Genomic DNA, 24589 nt, shown 5'->3' with positions numbered 1-24589 from the left:
ACACACAGCCACATGCTCTCTAGCAAAGACTTTTCCCACCAATCCCTTGGTAAATGACGAGAACAAGAATCCTTTCCTCAGTGTCTGGGAGGCAGGAGAGGGGTTGTTTCTGCAACCAGCCCGGATGTTGCTATAAACCCCTCCCGCCCCAAAGACGTTAGGATAAATTTTTACTTACTATGATACTCAGGTTAATGTAACTCACGCCACTTTAAGACCCTTCCGCGCCTGCACTCACAGCTAAGTTGCTGGGAATCAGGACCCTCTCTGTAGAGAGTGCTACAGGGCTCCATACAGCTGGAAGCTCAATACTTTTGCTGCTAGTACAAACTTAAGAAAATAAGTTTGTGATATTGCAAAAGCACTTTCTTGAGTGTCTTATGAACAGTGTCTTGATCCTACATCAGGAGAGCGAGATCAGAAGTTATTCTGCCAATGTCTATGTAAAACACGTGGTAATCTGAGGATTGAACCATTGGAATTAAAGAAAGGATGCTGTTTGGAGGAGTTCCTGTTTTAGCTATGAATTGAATTTTATGTTTCTTTAAGATGTAGTGAAATATGCATGTTGAAACACATTTTGTAAATATTTAAGGATTGTTCTAAGCTTTTTAAAAAATTTTTATTTTTTTTACAACAAGTAAAAAAACATACAACAGAAGCGCTTTTATAAGATACAATTAGTAATACAAATATAAAATCTTCTAAACAATCACGGGTATTGTTCTACTACTAACTATAACACAGTGGCATTAACAATTTGTCCCACTTTTTATACTCATTCTGCTTATTAATTTTAAACTGACTAGTCACAGACTGAATTTGGGAACCAGCTGGAAAAATCACAACTTTGTTTTGGTAATGAATGCTATAGATTTGCAAGAGCTTAGAAAGATTTTTTGGAATATAATTTCCTAAGTATGAAAGTTAATTATGGTAAATGAATGACAAATTAGTATATTATTTAAATTTTGGTTAAATGTTTCTGGGAAAATTGTTTTACACGCTTGGAGATACCACAGAGCACCCACAAAATCACACCTTGTAAGTTTGGAAGTTTAAAATTATGAAGGAAATAATCTGAATAGAAAAGTCTGCACTTCCATATCAAGTGGTCTTAAAAATATAAAGCTTATTGGAACTAATACTATTCAGAATTCTTTTTGTTTAACTGTAGCTTTCTGAGCTATAAAAAATGGATATTTTTCCACTTTAAAAAAAAATCAAGAAAAATTCTTATTGTGAGTTTAATTTAAAGGAGTAATGGTTTCTAAAAATTTCTTTGAACAGGTAATTTTATATGCACATTACTACGTTGATTACACTGGTTTAATACCCTTCAGTCAAATGTCCCTCCCCTTTTTTGTTTTTACTTCAATGGTGTTTCTGATCACCCAATCATAGGTGAGTGCCATTCCACTGGGAAAGTAACATTCCAAAAAATCTGTGATACTGACAGAAAAACCAGATCATATATGATTATTTGTGTCTTAAATATAACTCTCATTGTTAAATTAATTTGATTTGTTTAAAAAAATAAAAACAATACATACCAGCGGCTTAAACAAAAAAATCAAAATTTAAAAAGGCAGGGGGGACTTAATGATGGTTCCAAATAAAAATCATGAAAACATGAAATCATTTTGCTCATAACAGAAATTTCAAAATAAATGTGAGGAATTCTTTAAGAGTCTTGTACTGGCTTCCCATCTCCTGAAGCCTGACTGTTTTTTGTGAAAATGCTTGAAGCAGAATCACAGGGATGGCTGTGTTAGAATTGGGCACTGGAACTCACCAACACAGAAGCATAAAATAGTCCAGAAAGAGGAACTCAGCTTAGGGAAAGTTTCTCTTTCTTTTAAGATACCATAAAAGCCACAACATTTACAAATACAATGTTTTAACTCTCTACATGTAGGAAGCCAACCTGCTCCTTTTTGATCTTCTTCTTTGGCACAACCTCAGTGGATTTCTCTGATTCAGAACGAGTTCTAATCGATCTTCTCTGTTGCTTCTTTTCTACTGAGCCTAAGAGATGATTTAAAGGAACAAACAAACACTCATTTAAGGATGACTTGACAATTATGTAATTAAGATTTGACCCAATTCCATGCTTTTCTTACTCATTACTTTTTTTTGTTTGTTTTGTTTTTTTACTTTTGGTCTTTTAATTATAAATCACTAAAAATTCAATCAGTCCTACATATTTTGCATTTTAACAAATGAATTAAACTAATTATATATGTAAAATGTTTAATGGTGCTTGGTGTACCCATATGAGTTTTGGTTACTGTTATATTATGAACAAAGGGGGAAAAAGGCACAAAGATATGGCCAAAAGCAAATCATTAATTTGGATGTCAAGGGACTGGTTATGTCTTAGAAATAACGAGTCATGAAAAACTCTTGGAAACAAATTAGCAAGGTTTTTCATGTTAAATAGTGAAACAGAAACTATTCATATTTTTAAACAGTAAAATTCTTTGGAAGTAAACAGAAAGAAAACTCACATGGACCCCATTTTGGACAGGATAAAACTTAGACTAAAGACCACATCTTGAAAGAACACTAAGTCAGGAGTGATTCATTCTGTGATCCTGAGAAGAAAGGATGCCGGCAGCATGTTCTCCATCTTCTCAGGGCTTGGACTCCTACATGGTCCTTCCTACATAATAATCACCCTTCCACACCTTGCCACAGGAGAAAGCTCCTCAAAGCAGGCAGAAGCTACTTCAATAAAGCCTTCCACATTATCTTTATATTTCATGATTTCATTGTTCTTGTCTATGTGTAAATGGTTTCCTTCACCTTAGTTCAAAGTCAAAACAAAGAAGGATCCCACTATATCTGTTTTCAGGAGGGAGGAAGTAGTCTGAAACTAATTTATGGTTCCTGAGCTTCTAGCAGAAACTCTAGCAGAGTTTCTTCTAGCAGAAGACTTCTAGCAGAAAAGTGTTGACTTCTAGCAGAAAAGTCACAAATGAAGATGTTGGCTCCTTCCTTCAGGCTCACTCTGCTTCTTCCATTGTTAAAAATGTTCACTAAGACAACAAATAACCTACCCTCACAGACACCTGAGTATTCCAGAAATCCAGACTTTAGTAAAATTATTAATATTCAAGTAGCTATCCGGGAAGAGGAAAATGAAAATAAAACTGCCTAAAACAAAGTAGCTTTACTTGCTTTGAGGATGACAACATAACTGTTCCAGTAAGTACAGACAGTATTTGATCTACTATCTTATACGAAATAAGGCAATGTAATTTCTTAAAATTGTTCTGAAAGCTATCTGAAGAACACATAAATTCTACTACGTTTAGGGCAGCCCCGGTGGCACAGTGGTTTGGCGCCGCCTGCAGCCCAGGGTGTGATCCTAGAGAGCTAGGATCGAGTCCCACATCAGGCTCCCTGCGTGGAGCCTGCTTCTCCCTCTGCCTGTGTCTCTGACTCTCTCTCTCTTTGTCTATGAATAAATAAATAAAATCTTTAATAAAAAAAATTCTACTACGTTTAAAACCCCAAAAAGTACTGCATTTATGTCCTAAGAGAGAGGAGGTGAGCATCTCTGGAAGTGGAAAATAGCTTAAAAATCTAGTATAAAGGCAAATACAATTCTTCAAATCACAGAAATTAGCAGTGCTATACCCTCTATGCACCCCTTAAATTCACTTGGAAAAGGCTCAAGAATTCTCCCTAAGTAATTAACAACAACTGAGATGATGATATAACTGGCTTCTCAAGGGAGATCAAGTCTCTTCTCTCACTTTTCTACTAAAATTATTTCCACAAGAAACAAAATGGTCATTTAAAAAAGCAAAATATGCTCATCAACCACAGCTGGTAACCAAATTTAAACCAAAATCAAAGCTTTAGAGCACTCATTAATTTACAACCTAAATATAGTGCCTGCCTAAAGAAGGAATTGAGCTTTTTCCAGATCTAAAGAATAGAACCTTCCATTGTACCTTTCACTTAAAAAAGAAAAAAATTCATAGCAAAACTTAAATCTACAGTGAAAAGACTACATGAAAATAAAATGCTCAGTAGCCGAGGGGAAGGAAAAACATAAGTCCTATTAAATAAAAGTATAATATTTAAGATGAGTCTAAAATGAAGTTTACTTCCTCCCTAATTAGGAGATTTATTTAAATAAAGATTCACCTAGGCTAGGTATCACACTTAAATTCAGACAAATTACCAACAGTTTAGTGTAAAGAAAGATAACAAAATTGTCAGGTATAGTCAGGTATAGTCAAAATACCTGACTATAAAGAGCTAAGGCCAAAAGATTCTTTTAATCTTCAAAGTAGGGAACAAATGTTTTCAGTTATAACTAATTAATGCAAAATCTTTTAAGTCCACTTATTCATTTCTTTAACATCATTCTTTCCTTTTTTTATGCAGTATTTTGAAATGAAACAAATTGCAAATCTGGTTCTGGACTTTGCTACTCTCTCCCTACTTTAAAGCATTCCCTTCCCAACTCAATTTTGGATAAAGGCATAATGTTTTGTATGCCCCATCCAAAGTATGCCCCATTTTCCCTGCCACCTCTTCTTTCTGTCCTGTAAACCCCCCCCCCCCCAATTTTTTTTAAAGGAAGCTAGCCCAAGTTCTTTCCTGAACAATGACTGCTTTTATTTTTGCTCTTTTTAATAAGAAGAATCTTAAAATTTCCCTTACAAAAATATTTGCCCCTTTGTGCCACTCAACCACAGTTCTGCCTGAGTTATTACTGATTCAGAGTTACTACCTAAGTTCTCAAGAGCTTAATCCTTCTAGAAAATTGCTTGGTCCCTTCTCTGATTTGATTCCAAAAAATTTTTTAAAGAACAAGGTGAAACAAACCCCTTTCTCCTAAACTAAGATTCCAAATGATCAGCCAGTTGACAATCTCTTTTCTTGATGGCTATAATAAAGCAATAATACAGTTATATAAACCCCACCAGACACTCAATTAAACTATAAGATCCTTAGTATGTCAGTCCCTTAACAAAAGTTATTAAAAAAAAAAAAGTTACTTTGACCATTCACAGGCACAACTTTACTGAATATATGCATTTCTCTTTTAAACAAGAAATCTGTTAATCAGAATAGTATCTGTTAATCAGAGAACAGATTATAATAGGAGAGTTAGGCCCTAATTCCCTACTTACTAACTGTTAGGATACCTAAGAATAATAAAAGGAGCACGGCATCTGTCAATTAGTTTCTAATAAGAGATGAAGGAGGAAATGGTAAGAATGTGTTAATGGTGCTAGAAAAGTAAAGCTGTCATTTTCATTCAAAGAGAGCTAAACAAATGGTGCATTTACTCAGTTATGTACAGATTTCAGAACTATCCTTGTTTAATTACACAGTTCTCTTATTACTAAAACTCTTGTAGGAAAAATAACAATGAATAAAGCTTCCTAGTCCCTTAAGCCATTCTTTTCTATTGACGTAATTGCTTTTACCACTTAATTTTTAAAAATATAATTTGATTTTGATAAGTAAAATTTTCTTAGAAATATAGCTACCATGTTATTAGCAGAAAAGAACTATGACCTCTCAAAATGGATCTACATACTTTCATTCATTACCCACCTGTAGGACCAGATGTTGCTTCAGATGATATATTCTGAGTTGCCTTTTCATTTCTCTGGTTTGGTGTAGAAATTATAAGTCTGTCCTGTCCCCTGACACTTATTTCTGTTTTGTTACCAATTCCCTTCAAAATAAGACAAAATAAAAAATAGCTGATTACTAGGCAAATGGCATCATCGGCTTACAAAGACAGCTTAAGATGATCATCATTTGCTTGAATTTTACACGGTCTTTGATTGCAGTTGATTTATCATCTTTGCCATTACCAGAGCAATTTTATTAAATCATCAGGATGTATTCTAAAATGTACAATGACATTATGTTTAAAAAAAAAGAAACCGACACAACTCCACATGAGGCATATCACTAAAAAATGAACCTGTATCACCTAGCTTTCTGTCAAAAATAAAATGTCTTCTGGTCTGAACAATCTCTCCCTTTAAATCATCACAGGAAAAGAACTCGAGTCATTTTCTTTTTTTTTTTAAATGTGTCAACCTTTTTAAAAAAATTATTTATTTATTTATTTATTCATGAGAGGCACACACAGAGAGAGAGAGGGGCAGAGACACAGGCAGAGGGAGAAGCAGGCTCCATGCAGGGAGCCTGACGTGGGATCCCAGGTCTCCAGGATCACACCCTGGGCTGAAGGCAGTGTTAAACTGCTGAGCCACCCAGGCTGCCCTCGAGTCATTTTCATTTGGTTAAGTACCCTACTATACATATAAAAATGTCAACATGTCTTAAAAGGATATCCTTAGATACAGAAATTTGATATTCATGGTGACCAAAATGTGTACCCAAAGCAGTTTGGAGCAGACAGAAGGGAGGTACAATTATAGTTCTATCTCATCTTAGGTGTTTTAACACAATAAAATAAACGAGTGATTTGTAAATATATGTATTTTTAAGGTCTTCATTTTAAAAAGATCAGTTTTAGGACAACACCTGGTTGGCTCAGTTGGTTAAGCATCAACTCTTGATTTTGGCTCAGGTCATGATCTTAGGGTCGTGAGATTGAGCACCCCTCCCCCATGCTCAGCAGGGAATCTGTTTGAGATTTTCTTTCTCCCTCTCCCTCTGCCCCTTCCTGTCCGTCCCCCTCATGTGTGGGGCACACTCTAATAAATAAACACAGCTTAAAAATTTTTTTTAAATAAATAAATAAAAAGATCAGTATCATCTCAAATTTCATTTAAATAGCACTCTTTGGAGTGTGGTGACAAACTGATTTGTCTATCCAAATGCAGATAAAAACTAGCTCCAAGAATGAAGCCAATTAGCAGTAAAAAAAAAAAAAAAAAAATTGCAGCGTATTCATTTGCTATGCAAAGCTGTCAGTAGAGCTAAGTGGAGACTGTAACTTAAGTTTTTCCAAGTAGCTTAGTCTTATTGAACTCAGTTGAACCTACAGTCACAAACAGATGAATAAAGAACCATCATATTTCTCTCTAGTAAAATATTATCATTCAAGCACTGGGTGCTGTATGTAAGTGTTCAATCACTAACATCTTCATTCAGTTTCTACATCTGAAACTAATATTACACTGTATGTTAACTACCTGGATTTTTTTTTTTTTAAGATTTTATTTATTCTTGAGAGACAGAGAGAGAGAGAGGCAGACACACAGGCAGAGGAAGGAGCAGGCTCCATGCAGGGAGCCCAATGAGGGACTCAGTCTCAGGACTCCAGAATCATGCCCTGGGCTGAAGGTAGGCGCTAAATCGCTGAGCCACCTGGGCTGCCCAACTACCTGGAATTTAAATAAAAACTTGGAAAGATATGTCACTAATGATGCATACCTATATTTAAGTATTTTCACATGCATATGACAATGTTAGAAAATTAAGCAGAATTCTTTAAAAGCACATACTCATGAGGTGCCATAAATTGAATTCACAAACCCATAACTGTGATAAGGGTTGGGAGGAGAGTGAAAAGGTATGTGGAATAAACATTATAAATGTTATGACACAGTTTTAAAGTCTAAAAGCTAAAATATAAGTGCCCTAAATGGAGGCTCCGGGCTGGCTGGTGGAGGTATGCAATTTGAAAAGGTATTTCCACCCCATTACCCATGCTATCACCACAGTTAATTGTTATAGAACAAACACAGTTCCGGAATTTCCCTAAAATGCATCAGCTACCCCAAGCCAAAATGAACCTAACAAAATTGCTGGTGCAACCAAATAGATCAGCAAGTATAATTATTACGGTGGTTAATTCAAATAACTGACAAAAATAATTTAATAAGGAAGCACACTTTGCAGCTAAGAAAAACTAACTATACAAACTAGAAACAGGCAAATTGCCGAGTTTTTTTCCACAGCTTTAAGGAGCTAAGCTCAATTTTGGCTGCACAGCTCAAGATAATCTATTACAGATGGGGATATTACAAAAGAGGGAAAAAAAAGGAAAACATAGCCTTTTTGCCTGTTTTACCCCCTCTTAAACAGAAAACTGAACATTTCCCGTGCAGCAGATAAAAAGATATTTAAATTATGACTTTGTGCTGTTTGTGGGTTTTAAGTGCCAAGGTTGCCTACTTATTAAATACTGTTCCCCCAAAACACCCATGAAAAAAGGAGGTACCTTCGTAGAATAAACAAACTGATCAATAAATTTCCCATCTCCTGTAGCATTCTGAAGAGCAAACACTTGTTCAATCTTCACGACTGGAGACATGTTACACTTCTGCAAATCCAGGCTCCCTTTGTGCATTGTAATAGAAGCTGGTAAAGATTTCCTTGCGGCGGCCGTTTTCCAGGCTATTTTAACAGGAGGTGGTTCTTCCTCTTCCACACTTGTGTGCCGCCTTTGGCTCTGTCTCCGAATTTCAGTACTTGAGAGCGAGGAGGCCACCTCACCTGCATTGGTCTGTTCCAGCTGGGTATTCAGCACTGACCTTGGTCTTCGGGTTTTCTTAACTTCGGCTTTGGAAGCAACATTCTTTTTCCCTTGGGACAAAGCCTCCTCAGGCTGTTTATCAATATAGATAAAAGTATACTGTTCTATTCTTTCTTCTCGGGTCATTTTCAATGCCTTCTCTGCATGGGCAATGCCAATATCCCACTGAGCACGTTCTCTCTGAGGTCGGGGTTTCCGAATCTAAAAAAATACATAAGCACTATCAGATACCCTTTAACCTAATTTGTACATTTAAACCACTATGACTTCCCATTGATCCTGTCACCTTTGCACGTGGCATAAATATCTTTAGTCAAATACCTGAAATGTTCTAACTCCCCAACTCTGATAGTTGATATTACTATCTGATGATATGCAGGTCTACTCTCTCTTATATATCCTTTTTTGTTGACCACTCTGCTGGACAAGTCCCTCAAAGAGGGAGCCATCCCTCTCGCATAATGTTCATAAAAAAAACAGCAATAATGAGGGCAAAGGGAAGAGAGATTACAGAACCATTATTCTCAGTGGCTAATAAAACACTCACATTAAAAATGATACCCTAAAGCTCAGAGGTGCTGCAGAGATCACAACCAAACCAAATGGCACAGTCAGCATTTAAAGTGGTGCTGGTAGTTTGTACCATAATGTAAATGGAGGCAGGATGAAGAGGAAGGAGAGAGCCTGGAGGAACAAATGAAAGTTGACAAGACATAGGAAAGAAAAAATGTATGAGAGAAAATTAAACCTGAATCAGTTTCCATAGGTCTCTAACATTGTTGATCAGAAGACTTTTGACAAGTAAGACAATCTGGCAAGTTGGTAAGACAGATAAGAAGACTTTGAATGAAAGTATGTGAGATGACCAAAGCCATCAGGAATTATCCAGAAGCTTGGACAGAAGCAGCCCAAAATTAGCTATGAAACTATGAGAAGGGGCAGTATATGTAAAACACTGATGTATAAGTCTGTCAAATGGTATCTGATAAAATTAATTAAAATAGTCTGTGATAAAATTTGGCTTTTAAAGTGTAAAAATATGACAAATTTCTGAATCACAAGAGACTCATCCTAAAATTAGTTGAGTTTAAAAATGTCAACCAGAAAGATTATCAGGAGTTGATGTCATAATTCTAAAATATCCACTACCACAAAGATATCTCTTGGTTCCATCACTAAGTGTAACCTTGGCTAAACCAGTTACTTAACCTGTCTGTGTCTTAATTTCTTCATCTGTAGAAATAGGAATAATAATATCTACACCACTTAAGTTGTTATGAAGATTAAATGAATTAATATACCTAAAATGCTTAAAATACACCTGTCTCACAGTAGGTGTTCACTAAATATCTTAGAAACTTTACTTCTACAAAACAATTTTACCAAGTAAGAATAAAGGATATTATGGAAAGATACTGAAATAGGAAAATGAATTAAACTCCCTGGCAAAATCCACATTTTACTAGCATGTACTAGTCTTACATACATTAATTCAATTCAAAAATAGAATCCAATGTTGCATTAAGCAGAGTTCAAGTTTTTAACAGTATTCTAATGTTGTTTATATGAAATATAAAACTTATTGACATACTTACAATAAATTATTAAAACTGAACTTAGGTTAAAATAATAAATCATCCTAACAGCTGTCTAAATTCAAGTATGAAAACTTCTACTAAATTATTAAGTCCTATAAAAACCATGTTCGATTGGTAATGTTAATATGTTGTCAGATACCTTTTGTTTCTCAGAGTGATTGCTGGCTTGTTTGGTTGCTTCAGCCAATAATTCTTCATACTGTTTATGACCTTTATACTCTCGTACTCGCTTTTCATGAACCCATGCCCTCTCTGGCTGGTTGCTAAAAAACTGGACGTGATATTCCCGGGCACCTGTAAGCAAAAGTTCTTATTAACCATTTCAGAAAATAAGCATTCACATATACACTGCCAAAGACATGAATCCAAGCCAAGTTCCCTAGCATTACTCCTATTAAAATTTGTACACTTTGGACTGTCCAAAGATAGAATACACTGCCAATTACATAATAGTTACTGTAAAATATCACTCCCAAATGATTAAAATTAGTTCCACAATTTTTAAGAAAAAGAAAATCAGAAATTCTGCTAATTATCAGATTTGTTACCCAGGTTACACAACTTATTTTTACTTGTCTCAAACATTTTTGCAAACAAGTCTAGGAAGAGGTAAATAGTTTTTCCTTTAAAAAAAAGTGTGTAACAGGGGCACTGGGTAGCTCAGTCAGTTGAGCATCTGCTTTTGGTTCAGGTCATGGTCCCCCCCAAGGTCCTAGGATAGAGCCCCACATCAGGCTCCCTGCTCAAAGGGAGCCTGCTTCTTCCTCTCCCTTTGCTCCTCCCCCTACTCATATGCAAGCACTCTCTTTTAAATAAATAAATAAATAAATAAATAAATAAATAAATAAATAAATAAATCTTTTCTTTTTTTTAATTTTTTAAAATTTATTTATTTATGATAGAGAGAGAGAGAGAGAGAGGCAGAGACACAGGCAGAGGGAGAAGCAGGCTCCATGCACCGGGAGCCCGATGTGGGATTCAATCCCGGGTCTCCAGGATCGCACCCTGGGCCAAAGGCAGGCACCAAACCGCTGCGCCACCCAGGGATCCCTAAATAAAATCTTTTAAAATGTATGACATATATTCTTGGACTTTATTTTTTTTAATTAATTAAAAAAATTTTTTTAATGATAGACATAGAAAGAGAGAGAGAGGGGCAGAGACACAGGAGGGAGAAGCAGGCTCCATGCCGGGAGCCCGACATGGGACTTGATCCCGGGATTCCAGGATCGTGCCCCGGGCCAAAGGCAGGCGCTAAACTGCTGAGCCACCCAGGGATCCCCTATTCTTGGACTTTAAAAGTATTAGTTGAATTGCTTTTCTGTCTATATGAAAGTGAGCTATACAGATTTGGGGTGGAGAAGAGGTCACTGACTCTCTCAGGGGTCCTGTGAGGTCAAAACTATCTTCATAATAATACCAAGATGCTATTGTCTTTTCACTGTGTTGGCATTTGCACTTCATACTGCAAGAACAATGGTGGATAAGACTGCTGGCATGTTAGCACAAATAAAAAGTGATTGACACCAAACTATACTAGTATCACATTCTTCACAGTCATACACTGGCAGCTAAAATAAAACAAAAGCCAGTTTTATTTAATGTCCTTGTTGAAGTGGTAAGAATGATTAATTTCATTAACTTTCAACCTTTGGACACTGTCTTTTAATATTCTACATGATGAAATGAGAAGTATGCATAAAGCACTTTTACACACTGAAGTATAACAGTTATCTTGAGAAAAAGTACTTGTATGATTGTTTAAGTTGCAAAATCACTAGCCACTTTTTCATAAAACATCATTTTTATTTGAAAGAATGACTGACGAGGATCCCTGGGTGGCTCAGCAGTTTAGCCCCTGCCTTCAGCCCAGGGCATGATCCTGGAGTCCCCGGATCAAGTCCCACATCGGGCTCCCTGCATGGAGCCTGCTTCTCCCTCTACCTGGGTTACTGCCTCTCTCTCTCACATGAATAAGTAAATAAAATCTTAAAGGAAAAAAAAAAGAATGACTGAAAGAAAAACTATGATTATTTGAACTTGACCATCTGGCAGGTATTTCCTTAAAAACAAACTTAGCAAGTTTGCTATTTCAAGCAAATCAACTGACAGTATTTGTTGTCAAAGATAAAATTTGATCTTTCAAGCTAAAATTAGAATTTTGGAAAACTAGTATCTACCCCTATGAGTCTTCCAACTTCTCAATAATCAAAGATTTTCTGATGAAATAACTGGTCATATAAACTAATGTGATTTTTAAAATATGTATAGAGGATGGGGCCCCTGTGTGGTCAGTCAAAACAACTGGGTGTGGAGCCTGCTTGAGATTCTCTCTCCCTGTGCCCCCTCTACTCCACCCCCCAGTGTACTCTTGATCTAAAGACAAAAACAAAAACAAAACAAAAAAACTAGAGGAACGTGTCCACATTTGGAATATAAGTCTCACTTCATAAAACCAATTTTTATTTTTTTAAGATTTATTTGAGAGAGAGAAAGTGTGCCTCCAAGGGGTTGAGGGGAGAATATAAGCATAGTCTGTGCTTAGTGGCTTAGTGTGGAGCCCCACAGGGGCGGGGCTCAATCCCAGGATCCTGAGTTCATGACCTATGCTGAAGCCAGATGCTTGACTGAGCCACCCAGGCACCCCCAAACCAGTATTTTTTAAATGGCCAATATACAAAATTACAAAATCATGAAAGGTAAAAGATTCACTCAAACTGCAAGACAGAACCAATGGATTCCAATGTAACAAAGTACAAAAAGTTTATGGATATGATTTCATATTCTGTATTGCAACTAACCTACCACTTGTTGAGTTTTAGTGTAATATCAAAGAAATATATCCACAATTACCTCAAAAGGCTATTAAAATACACTATCCCTTTTCAACTACACATCTGCCTGAAGCCAGATTATCTTCAAATAATTAAACCAAAAAACCCCAAATCATAACAGATCGAATATAGAAGCAGATATAAGAATCTAGTAACTTCACTTAAGCCAGACATTAAAGAGATCTTCAATGAGGTAAATGATACTGTTCTTCTCATTAATTTTTTTAAAAATGTTTATTTATTTTATGATAGTCACAGAGAGAGAGAGAGAGAGAGAGGCAGAGACACAGGCAGAGGGAGAAGCAGGCTCCATGCATCGGGAGCCCGATGTGGGATTCGATCCCAGGTCTCCAGGATCGTGCCCTGGGCCAAAGGCAGGCGCCAAACCGCTGCGCCACCCAGGGATCCCTCATTAATATTTTTGTTTGAGAAAATAGTTATTTTTTATAAAAAAACATAATGGATTATTTTTATATTAATCAGTAAATATTTTAAAATTCTCTTAGTTTTAATTTCCAAATTAAAATAAATAGTAATAGATATAACCCATGTAAACAAAAGCTTTTTAGAGTCTTCAAATAGTAAGAGTTAAAAGGGTTCTGGGAACAAATATCTGAGAACTGCTGCTCTAGAACAGTGCTACTCTCTAAGTGTGGTTCCCAAAAGAAGCCAGTTTATGACAAAATAAGCACAGTAAGCATTTAGAAATTATGATAATTTGACATTGCCATGACATCCAGGCAAACGATCAGGGATCTTGTACCATGTTTTTTTTTTTTTAAGCCCCAGGGAGAGGCCTTTCATTTTTCTAATAGTTACTTCTTCTTTTTTTTTTTTAAGATTTATTTATGTATTTATTTTTATTTATGATAGACACAGAGAGAGAGAGAGATAAAGAGGCAGAGACACAGGAGGAGGGAGAAGCAGGCTCCATGCCGGGAGCCCGGTGTGGGACTCGATCCCAGGACTCCAGGATCGCGCCCTGGGCCAAAGGCAGGCACCAAACTGCTGAGCCACCCAGGGATCCCCTCTAATAGTTACTTCTATTGTAGTTTATATAAATATTGGTCCATGGTGGATTGGAAATTTTTAAAAATAGAACAAAAATAGATCCTTTACCATAGTTTGAAAAACACTTTTCTTTTTTCTACAAAAAAAATCTCAGGCTAATAGAGTAATGTATAACTGGTCGTGGAGGAATCCAAGACGATTCAGATAGGCCAAAAGAGAAGGGTAAAAAGCAGATCCAGACTGGAAAAAAGTAGGAGACTGCCTAGGAAATTCCAGACCAAATGAGATTAATTCCTAAAACTAAATTTAAGTACTTCCTTTGAAATACAGATGCAGCATAAATTGTGGTTTCACTTATATCCCATAAAAAGGTTTTCATAAAGTCATTAAATGTGAAACTCTTAAAAAAATAAAAGAAAAGAAAAGAAAAAGAAAAAAAGAAAGTGAAACTCTTGGGCAGCCCAGGTGGCTCAGCGGTTTAGCACCGCCTTCAGCCCAGGGCTTGATCCTGGGGACCCGAGATCGAGTTCCACATCAGGCACCCTGCATGGAGCCTGCTCCTCCTTCTGCCTGCATCTCTGCCTCTCTCTCTCCTCTCTGTGTATTCTCATGAATAAATAAAAATCTTTAAAAAAAAAAAAAAAAGTGGGCAGCCCCGGTGGCTCAGCCGTTTAAGCGCCACCTTCAGTCCAGGGCGTGATCCTGGAGACCCAGGATCAAGTCCCACATCAGGCTCCCTGCATGGAGCCTGCTTCTCCCTCTGCCTGTGTCTCTGCCTCTCTCTCTCTCTCTCTCTCTCTGGGTCTCTCATGAATAAATAAAAAAAAAAGTGAAACTCTTTATATAATCTCAAAAGCATGCTTTTCTAAGGAGAGCAATGAAGAGCCACAACTCTTACATGATATAATACCTTAGAGCGCTGAAGAGATGTAGGTAAGTATGTGGATTATTTTATTTAAGAAGGCTTGGTCCTAACAGAAACATGAAAAGATGCTCATTACTGATCATCAGGGAAATGCAAACTGAAACTACAATGAGATATCACCTCACACCTGTCAGAATGACTAAAATCAACAGCATAAGAAACAACAGTTGTTGACAAGGATGTGGAGAAAGGGGAACCATCCTGCACTGTTGGTGAAAATGCAACTGGTGCAGCCACTGTGGAAAACAGTAAGGAGGTTCCTCAAAAAGTTAAAAACAGAACTACCTTATGATCCAGCCACTGCACTACTGGGTATGTACCCAAAGAACAGAAAAATTCTAACTCAAAGGGATACATGCACCCTTATGTTACAGCCAAATTATTTCTAATATCTAAGATATAGAAGCAGCTGAAGTGTCCACCAATTGATGAATGAATGGATAAAGAAGATGCAGTATGTATATACAATGGAATATTACTCATCCATAAAAAGAATGGAGTCTTACCATTTGCAACAACATGGATGAAGCTAGAGAGTATAATGCTAAGTGAAAAAAGTCAGATACCATATGATTTCACTCAGATGTGGAATTTAACAAACAAAGGGGAAAAATGAGAGAGACAAATCAAGAAACAGACTCAATTATAGAGAACAATCTGATGGTTATCAGAGAGGAGGTGGGTGGGGATCGGTTAAATAGGTGATAGGGATTAAGGAGGGCACTTGTCATGAGCACAGGATGATGTATGTAAGTGCTGAGTCACTATACTGTACACCTGAAACTAATATAACACTGTTTGTTACCTGGAACCAAAATAAAAACTTAAAAAAAAAAAAGGCTTGATCCTTTGGGAAATACTTGTCCCTTTCTTCTCCCATCCACAGAATCATAGATTATTAAACCTGCAAGGTATTTCAGAGATTATTAGTCCAACATCTTCAGTAAGGAATAATAAATGAAAGAACTAGGACTGCCTTCCCCAACCTTATTATGACTAGGTGAATTCAATTATTTTCTTTTTAATATATAGTATGTTAAAGTATGGAGGTTATGGAATAAGGTCCCTCTGCAACTCTATTTACTTATTCAAAACACAAGGATAATAACAGTGTCTACTTCATAGTGTTGCTGCTATGTGGAATGCATAAAACATTCAAGAGAATTGCTTAACACAGTGCCTTACGTGAAGGTAGACATTCAACAATGCTGGGTTTTTTTTTTCCTTATGCCCCATTGATGCTTCCAGTTACCCAATCTTTAATTAGCAGGTTATAATGACAGATAATTGCCTTCTGTATCAGCACAGATTATTGACTATGTAGTATAAAAAGTTACAGATCTGGCTGATCTTGTCACAAATCTGACTTGCATGACTTATGTAGACATTTCTTCTCTTCATAATAGTGAACAGGGAGCAAGATAGAAAGTTTAAAATAAGAAAAAGAAATAGGAGCAAAGTTGTCACAAACAATAAGGAACTCAACACGTAACAAGAGTTCACAAAGCAAATATCCAGAAATAAATTCCAAGCTCAAAACTTCCCCTGGCTAACTAAGCAAGTCCATTCCAAGTGTTAGAATCTCAGAAATCTAATCCACATGTTTCAGACAAACCCACGGAAAAAAATTAGAAAACATCTTTTCTTAACATTTATTAATATTCCTAAGGTAAAATTCTTTTTTTTTTTCCTAAGGTAAAATTCTATGCTAAATGCTAGATTCAAGCTGTAGGTCCATGTTGCACTGAATTTATACGGATATGCCAGAAAAATTTACATATTCAAAAACAGAGTGGAGGGAAAAACACCCTGAAAATTTTATCAGGATGAAAAGCACTTGTGTCGGTAAAAAATTACTACTCATAGGAGTCAATGATGAAATAAAGTGTACAATGGAAATGTGACCCAAATGCCCACTAAACTCACGTAAGACATCTTATTACTTACCCAACTGCTTTCTTTTGGAATTCATATGAGATGTCAGTCAGATAATGGTTTTTAAAGAAGTAAAGAAGAAATTATAAAATAAATGTAGGGTGTTATAAGGGGAAACAAGGACTATCTCAGTTGTAGAGGCTTACTGCCTATTAGGATGACCCTAATTCTATCACTGGTTATTAAAAATTGGTATTTTTGTGTCAGATTATATATCATGTGCATATTCTTTCTCTTTTTTTTTTTTTTTTTTTATAAATTTTTATTTATTTATGATAGTCACACAGAGAGAGAGAGGCAGAGACACAGGCAGAGGGAGAAGCAGGCTCCATGCACCGGGAGCCCGACATGGGATTCGATCCTGGGTCTCCAGGATCGTGCCCTGGGCCAAAGGCAGGCGCCAAACCGCTGCGCCACCCAGGGATCCCATTCTTTCTCTTTTTAAAAAAAAAGTTATTTATTTACCTTAGAGAGAGAGAAAGAGAGCATGAGTGGGGGGAGGGGCAGATGGAGAGAACCCTCAAGCAGACTCCCTGCTGAGTGTGGAGCCTGATGCAGGACTCGATCCCATGATCCATGAGACTATGAGCTGAAATCAAGAGTCATATGCTTAACCAATTGAGCCCCCAGGTGCCCCTTATGTGCATATCCTTATAATTGTATACAACAATTAAGATTCCATTTTTCCCCAGCCTTTTCTTTAATATCTATTTATGCCTTTATAATTACCTCTTGTATTAATTTTGGTATGAACCTCGAGCTGGGGATCACTTGAAACCATGCAAGGCCACCAAGGATAGGTTCCCACCTTAGACCAAACAAGATCGCCAACCTGGAACTTAACACCAGCAGACACTTCTGTTGTTGGAACAGAAGATAATATTGGCTGAACCTATAAGAAAGGTCACAAAACTTCATCAGCAAAGAAAGTAAAAAAAAGAAAAAGAAACTATGAACAAAGTACATTAAACATGCTAACCATGTAAAATTTATCTTCAATTATACCTTCCCTGATATCTAACCATAACTAGACAAAAGGAAGAGAAGGAAAATAATAAGCCCCACTCCAAATATTGAAAATAGGACTGATGTCTTATTATTATTGATAAGGCATCTTGAGAACGCACATAATCCATCATAAAGTGGTCATTTATATATGTCAGTCATACTTCAATAAGAAAAAGTGGTCACAGTTTTGAAAAGAAAAATAATTCACTGGAAGTATCTACCTTTTTTCTTTTCTTTTTTTTTTTACTGTAGTTCAATTTGCCAATATATAGCCTAACACCCAGTGCTCATCCCATCAAGTGCCCCCCTCAGTGCCCGTCACCCAGTCACCCCCACCCCCCGCCCACCTCCCTTTCCACCACCCCTTGTTCGTTTCCCAGAGTTAGGAGTCTCTCATGTTCTGTCTCCCTCTCTGATATTTCCCACTCATTTTTTTCTCCTTTCCCCTTTATTCCCTTTCACTATTTTTTATATTCCCCAAATGAATGAGACCATATAATGTTTGTCCTTCTCCGATTGACTTATTTCAATCCGCATAATACCCTCCAGTTCCATCCACGTCGAAGCAAATGGTGGGTATTTGTCATTTCTAATGGCTGAGTAAAACAAGCACCAAGATTTATTTCAGTATAATTTCTGAAATCCAGAAATATAGAACTGTAATAGTATATATGAAATGTGTTATAATTTAATTACCCTGCTTATACCTCCTTATGCCATCCATACCTGGTTAGACAGTATTCAATACAGCAACTCACCGGGGGTTCCTCTTTAGGTACTGGCTCTTCTCTTGGTTTTTCTGACACAGTGTCAACCCTCTCATTTGGTCTCTAGGTGAAAATGTATAGATAAAAAGAACAAAATGGAGCCAACCAAAGAATAGTAACATATACAAAAAGAACCAAAACTAAATAGCAAAGAGAATAAAGGACATTTATTAACTTAATAATGTAGATTGTAAGAATACAACTAATGCAGTACATGATGCTATGTCTTAAACTCATGTTCCATTCCACTCCATAGCTGTATCTCTCATTTCTTTTACTTTTAAAATTTAATTTGTTGACTGTTGTTGTTTTTTAAACTAATAGGGTGCAGAAAAACGAGCACTCTGAGATTGCTACTAAGACATAATTTGGAATTGAGAGGTATAAATATATACACACACACACAAAGATATGCACACTAGTCCTATTTATAGGAGCAAATATTAGAAAACAATCTAGATGTCCAGTAATTTAAATTAGTATAGTAAGTTACAGTATGACTAGATAGTGAAGTAACATAAATAAATTTTAAAATCACATGGAAAGGGTGCCTGGCTAGCTCAGCTGGTAGAGCATGTGGCTCTTGATCTCAGGTTTGTGCATTCAAGCCCCACACTGGGTGCAGAGATTACTTAAAAATAAAATCTTCTGAAAAAAAAATGCCATGGGAAAATAATAATATAACGTTGTTTAAAAAGAGCAAATTGCAAAGCAGTTTGTATAGTATGATTGTGATCTCGGGAAAATATATATATTTTTTATATGCATAGAAAGAAAAATTAGAAGAATACCACCAGGTTATGGAAAAAGTGATTTTTTTGGTGGTTTTCTGAATTTTCAAATTGTCTATGATAAACATTACTTTTCTAATCATAAAACCCACAAATACATTACTTAAAAATTAATTTCTACAACCCTTTGGGAAGGCTATTTAGAAGTATCTGTCAAAATTCAAAATATGTCACTCTTCATTCAGGCAATTATATTTTAAGAAAACTATCTACAGAAAACAAAATGAGAAAATTGGGGGTCCCTGGGTGGCTCAGCGGTTTGGCTCCTGCCTTCAGCCCAGGGCGTGATCCCAGTGTCCTGGGATCAAGTCCCACATCAGGTTCCCTGTAGGGAGCCTGCTTCTCTCTCTGCCTCTCTCTCTCTCTCTCTTTCTGTGTGTCTCTCATGAATAAATAAATGAAATCTTTAAAAAAAAAAAAAAAAAGAGAAAATCTAAGCAGACGATGGTAAGTATAGCATTATTTCATGTCAGTAATCTATGTCTATCAACACCTTCAATTTTTTATTTTTTTTTCAATTTTTTATTTTAAAAAAGCCTATATATGCTTTGAAAAGTATTCAATACATTTTACACCAGATTAAGAAGAATAGCTATCTTTGGGGAATGAAATTAAGGAAATAGTGAAGGAAGATCGACATTTTTGTGTTATTTGTATTTTCTGTAAAATGCAGATTATGTTTATAATTTAAAAGACTTTTTAAAACTTCTCACTTGTCAGGGCACCTGGGTGGCTCAGGTCATGATCTCAGGGTCCTGGAATTGACCCCCATGTTGGGTTCCCTGCTCAGCGGGGAGTCTGCTTGTCCCTCTCTCCCAGCCCTTCCCTGCTGCTTATGTGCATGTGTGCACTCTAATAAATAAAATCTTAAAAAAAACTTAAAACATAAAACTTTTCAAAGAACAGAATTCAGGGATCCCCGGGTGGCTCAGCGGTTTGGCATCTGCCTTCAGCCCAGGGCCTGATCCTGGAGACCCAGGATCGAGTCCCACGTCGGGCTCCCTGCATAGAGTCTGCTTCTCCCTCTGCCTGTGTCTCTCATGAATAAATAAATAAAACATTAAAAAAAAAAAAAAAACAGAACTCAATCTAGGTGGTATAGAGAGCTTTATCCATCAAGTTAAATCTTAATTCCAATTTAAAAATATGAGTAATTCTAAAAGTTACTTAAAATTCTCAATTAATTCAAGACACTGTTGTAAAAACAGTAAAAACAAAGTTTTATTAAATAAAAAAGTTGTAGAAAGGCCCATAACTATTAGGAAATGATGAGCCAGACTAATATCCAAAACCCAAGTCTCAATCATTTATTCAACAGTGCCTATGACTTTCCAGGCACTGCTCTAGGTGACTATGCAATAATGAAACACATAGATTTGATCCCTCACCTCAAAAAGCTTATGGTTGGGTAGGATAGACAGACATTAAACAAACAAAAACATATACAATCTAAATGTATGAAAGACAAATAATAGAGGGGTGTGTATCTCTAAATATGAAGGCCAGGAAAGGCCTCTCTAAGAAAATATAATCTGAGCATCAAAGGAAGAATAATTAGTCTAGTAAAATGTGGACAGGAGAACATTCCAGAAAAAAGGCATGGCATGTGTGAAGTTCCTGGGGCTTAAAAAGTGGAAATTTCAGGAAGGCCATTACAACTAACTTAACTGCCCAGAGAAGACAGAGGTTACAAGATGAAAGTGGGGAGGCAGGTTACATTCCAAGGGCTCTGTAAGTATATTCAAGTCTTTTATATTAAGGGTACTAAAACGCCACCAAAGAGGATGAGAGAAATAACAGACAATGATTTATGTTTCAAAAAGATCATGTTAGCTATTTTTTTTTTTCATGTTAGCTATTACATGGAGAATTATTTTGGAAAGGAGCAGGAGGGAAAACAGAATGTTTAATTAGGTGGGTGAAAATACTGAAAATAGCCCAGGTGAAAAACTTGGTAGTAGTAACTTGTTGATGGGCACAAAATTTCCTGTCAGATGTGTCATGTGGTAGTACCATGATTATGCAATCTAATAGGACACACTCATTGAGCAAGGAAGGAAAAATCTATGTTCAAATGAAAACTGTTTTCCAGATCGCTAGTATGATAATTAAGCAGTCTGCAAATCCTGTCCCCATTTGCATAGGCCTTTTGGGTAGCTTCACTTCAATCACCTCAACTTCTCATTCTCAAGCTACCACAGGAAGACAAGGCCACTTGAGGCAAATACACATCAGAGTCATCCTCCTCCACACATTCAATCTTCATGATGTCTGGGTGGTAAGGGATCTCTGTAACTCCTTTTGAGGGCAGATAGATAAGGAGTGACTCATCTTTACCAAACAAGAGAATTCTACTATTATTGTAAGAATGGTCTGAAGTCCATTAACATTTTTCCCTTTCTGGATTAAAGACAGGATTTCCTTCAAAACTTTTTATTATTCAAATGTCTTATCTTTTTTTGGTTTGTTCCAGAATGTTCGCTTTTCCTTCAGGCTAGTATGAAATACTGTTAAAATCACTTTCACAGAACTGAAGTTGTTTACACAGTCATCTTAAAAGGAAAACAATGGCAAGGGAGAGAAAAAAGCCTAAGATTTATTATTCTAAGCTTTTAAGACTACACAAGTAAAAGGAAGTTGAATAAGGATGCTGTGATGATAGAAAGCAAATATAACATACATTGTAAAGTATGCTAATGCATGAGCAAAATAGAAATATCGAATAGGCATTTAGTCTACAGCCATACCACCCTGAAATGCGCCCAATCTTATCTGATCTCAGAAGCTAAGCAGAGTTGGGCCTAGTTAGTATTTTTAATTTAATTCCTTTTTTTTTTAAAGATTTTTTACTTATTCATTTATGACAGACATAGAGAGACAGAGAGAGACACAGGCAGAGGGAGAAACAGGCTCCATACCAGGAGCCCGACGTGGGACTCAATCCCGGGACTCCAGGATTGCACCCTGGGCCAAAGGCAGGCGCCAAACCACTGAGCCACCCAGGGATCCCCTAATTTAATTCTTTTTAAAGATTTTATTTACTTATTCATGAAAGACAGACACAGAGAGAGAGGTAGCGACAAAGGCAGAGGGAGAGGCAGGCTTCCTGCAGGGAGCCTGAGCAGGACTGGATCCTGGGACTCCGGGATCACGTCCTGAGCCAGTCCTGAGCCAAAGGCAGATGCTCAACCACTGAGCCGCCCAGGCATCCTGGGCCTGATTAGTATTTGGATGGGAGAAACATCCAGTACCATTTAGAGGTGCCTATGACTTGAGCCCAAAAGAAAGGTTAAGGAGATAAACCAACAGATAGCACAGTATCACAAACACCAGTTAAGGGGAGAAGTTTTTAAGACAACATAATGTGGTCAATGGAAGTCAAATGCTTAGGGGTCAAGAAAAATTAGTCAGAAAATGCCAACAGATAAAATACTTCTGGGTATAACATCCATTTTCCTTTAGTCGTTCAAAAGATAGATAAGCTTAAAGGAGATTAAAATCAAGTAAGGACAAAAGATACCTTTTCTGGTACTAATAGTGTTGCTTTAGGAAGAGAGCCTCAGAGAAAAAGATGACAGTGAGTTAGCTCTCCTTAGTTTTAAACTTTTGATTTTATGAGTTTATATCTCTTTTACATTTTTAGTTGACTCCATACAGAAAGACCTATATTCCAGGAAAGAATAACAAGAAGTTTCTTAAACAGGAAAAAAATATGTTGAGAACAACTAAAATTACATCATCCAAAATATTCCTTTTAAAAAACTTGGCCTAGTATTTTTATTAAAATTCAAGAGATTTATTACAACAAACTGCATCAAAACTGGCAGAATTCCTAACCGCTAATAATTTTCAAAACATTAAGTAAAATCATACTCTTTTTAAAAACCCAAAACTTATATTAACATTTAAGGTGGAAGAAAAGTTCAAAGGCAATAAATTATTCGTGCATTTTTTTAACTTTCTGAATAACTGCTTAAGTTCATAATCTTAATCACTTGTACAAAAAGAACATTTTGCATGTGAACAGTTTCTAAGAATTTTAAGACATAACACTCTGAGGCTAGAGAACCAAATGTAACCTCTAACTTTGTGCTAATGGAACTGAAGCCAGTATTTGGCTTTTTATAAGTGAAAATGGCAAGCTAAGAGTTAATAAAGACTAGTCTTAGTGGATAAGCCCACTGAAGTGCTGGTGGAAGACCAATGTTTGAATAGATCCTACACTCATACCCAGGAGGCATGACACCTGCCAAGGAGGACTACATGCAGAAACATTTCCACATGTTTCTAATTTGATAGGAGGAAAAACAGCTAAGCCAGCTTTACAAAATATACAATTTCAGTAGTGATCTCAAGTCTCCTGCTGCCTAGATATTTGGACATATTTTATTGCTGAGAAGATATACTTAAGTTGTTCCAAGTAACAGCCACTATTTAGAAGGCCAAACAGCTCAGAATTGGGAGGAAATACTTGTAGATCAAATACCAAGAAAAAAGCAAAAAAAAAAGGGGGGGGGGGACAGTGAGTGAAATCACAAACTATTACTTCAAATGAGATTGTTTGCTCAAAAAAAAAAAAAAGGAAAGAAAGAAAAAACACCCTATGAATGGACTTTTAAAGAACAAAATTATATATAAAAGCAAATCCAGCTTAAGGACAATCATTTCAAACTTTTTCTCCAAGCACTCAATTCTCATTATACTTCTCTAAAGCATCTGGGGAGGGGAGCTGTCCAGTGGCGTCAGCAGACTCTGACTTGAGCTCCTTTTTCATTTCTAAGCCCTCTACAATGTTAAATACCAAGGGCTTGGACCCTTAGTAACAATTAGGAGGCACAAGGGTATCAGAAATGAAACACTTACAAAAGACTGTCCTAAGGGAAACAAAATAAATGTTCAAGTTAAGGAAACCTAATTAAAAAAAAAAAAAAACCCATAAGATTACAAAACCAATTATTTTGTGAACATTGCTGGTCATCTGTACAGTTTATTGAAGCATGACACTAATAACAAGCAAGAGCCTTGAGAGCTCTAGCTTTAACATTCTGTTATCAGAATGGAGTATAACTTTTATGGCACCCATCTCTTATGGTTATAACTATTCCCCATGTGTGATACATTTTAATTAATCAAAATCAACTAATAAGAACTCTCTTTTCCCTTTGGGAAAAAAAAAAAAAGGAAGATGGGCAAGGAGAGAGAGTAACATAGAGAAAGAGGGAAAGA

The 24589-nt window shown here is 36.4% G+C and overlaps 1 protein-coding gene across 6 annotated transcripts in view; it reads right to left on the bottom strand.

Annotated features, from left to right (window-relative positions):
* The window catches only part of NSD3 (nuclear receptor binding SET domain protein 3), a 123973-nt gene that overhangs the window by 45977 nt on the left and 53407 nt on the right, over nt 1–24589 (bottom strand). For all 6 annotated transcript variants that reach the window (XM_038560048.1, XM_038560047.1, XM_038560049.1 and 3 more), the window contains exons 3-8: nt 18564–18635; nt 17527–17689; nt 10232–10386; nt 8180–8695; nt 5587–5710; nt 1928–2028 (exon numbers count right to left, since the gene is read on the bottom strand). In XM_038560048.1, coding sequence (XP_038415976.1) covers nt 1928–2028; nt 5587–5710; nt 8180–8695; nt 10232–10386; nt 17527–17689; nt 18564–18635 — 1131 coding nt within the window. The remainder of the gene's footprint in view (nt 1–1927; nt 2029–5586; nt 5711–8179; nt 8696–10231; nt 10387–17526; nt 17690–18563; nt 18636–24589) is intronic.

Source organism: Canis lupus, chromosome 16 (genome assembly GCF_011100685.1).
Source record: "Canis lupus familiaris isolate Mischka breed German Shepherd chromosome 16, alternate assembly UU_Cfam_GSD_1.0, whole genome shotgun sequence".
NCBI classification, from domain to species: Eukaryota; Metazoa; Chordata; class Mammalia; order Carnivora; family Canidae; genus Canis; species Canis lupus.
The sequence above is the reverse complement of the archived record's forward strand: the minus strand, read 5'-3'. Positions and strand labels throughout refer to the sequence as shown.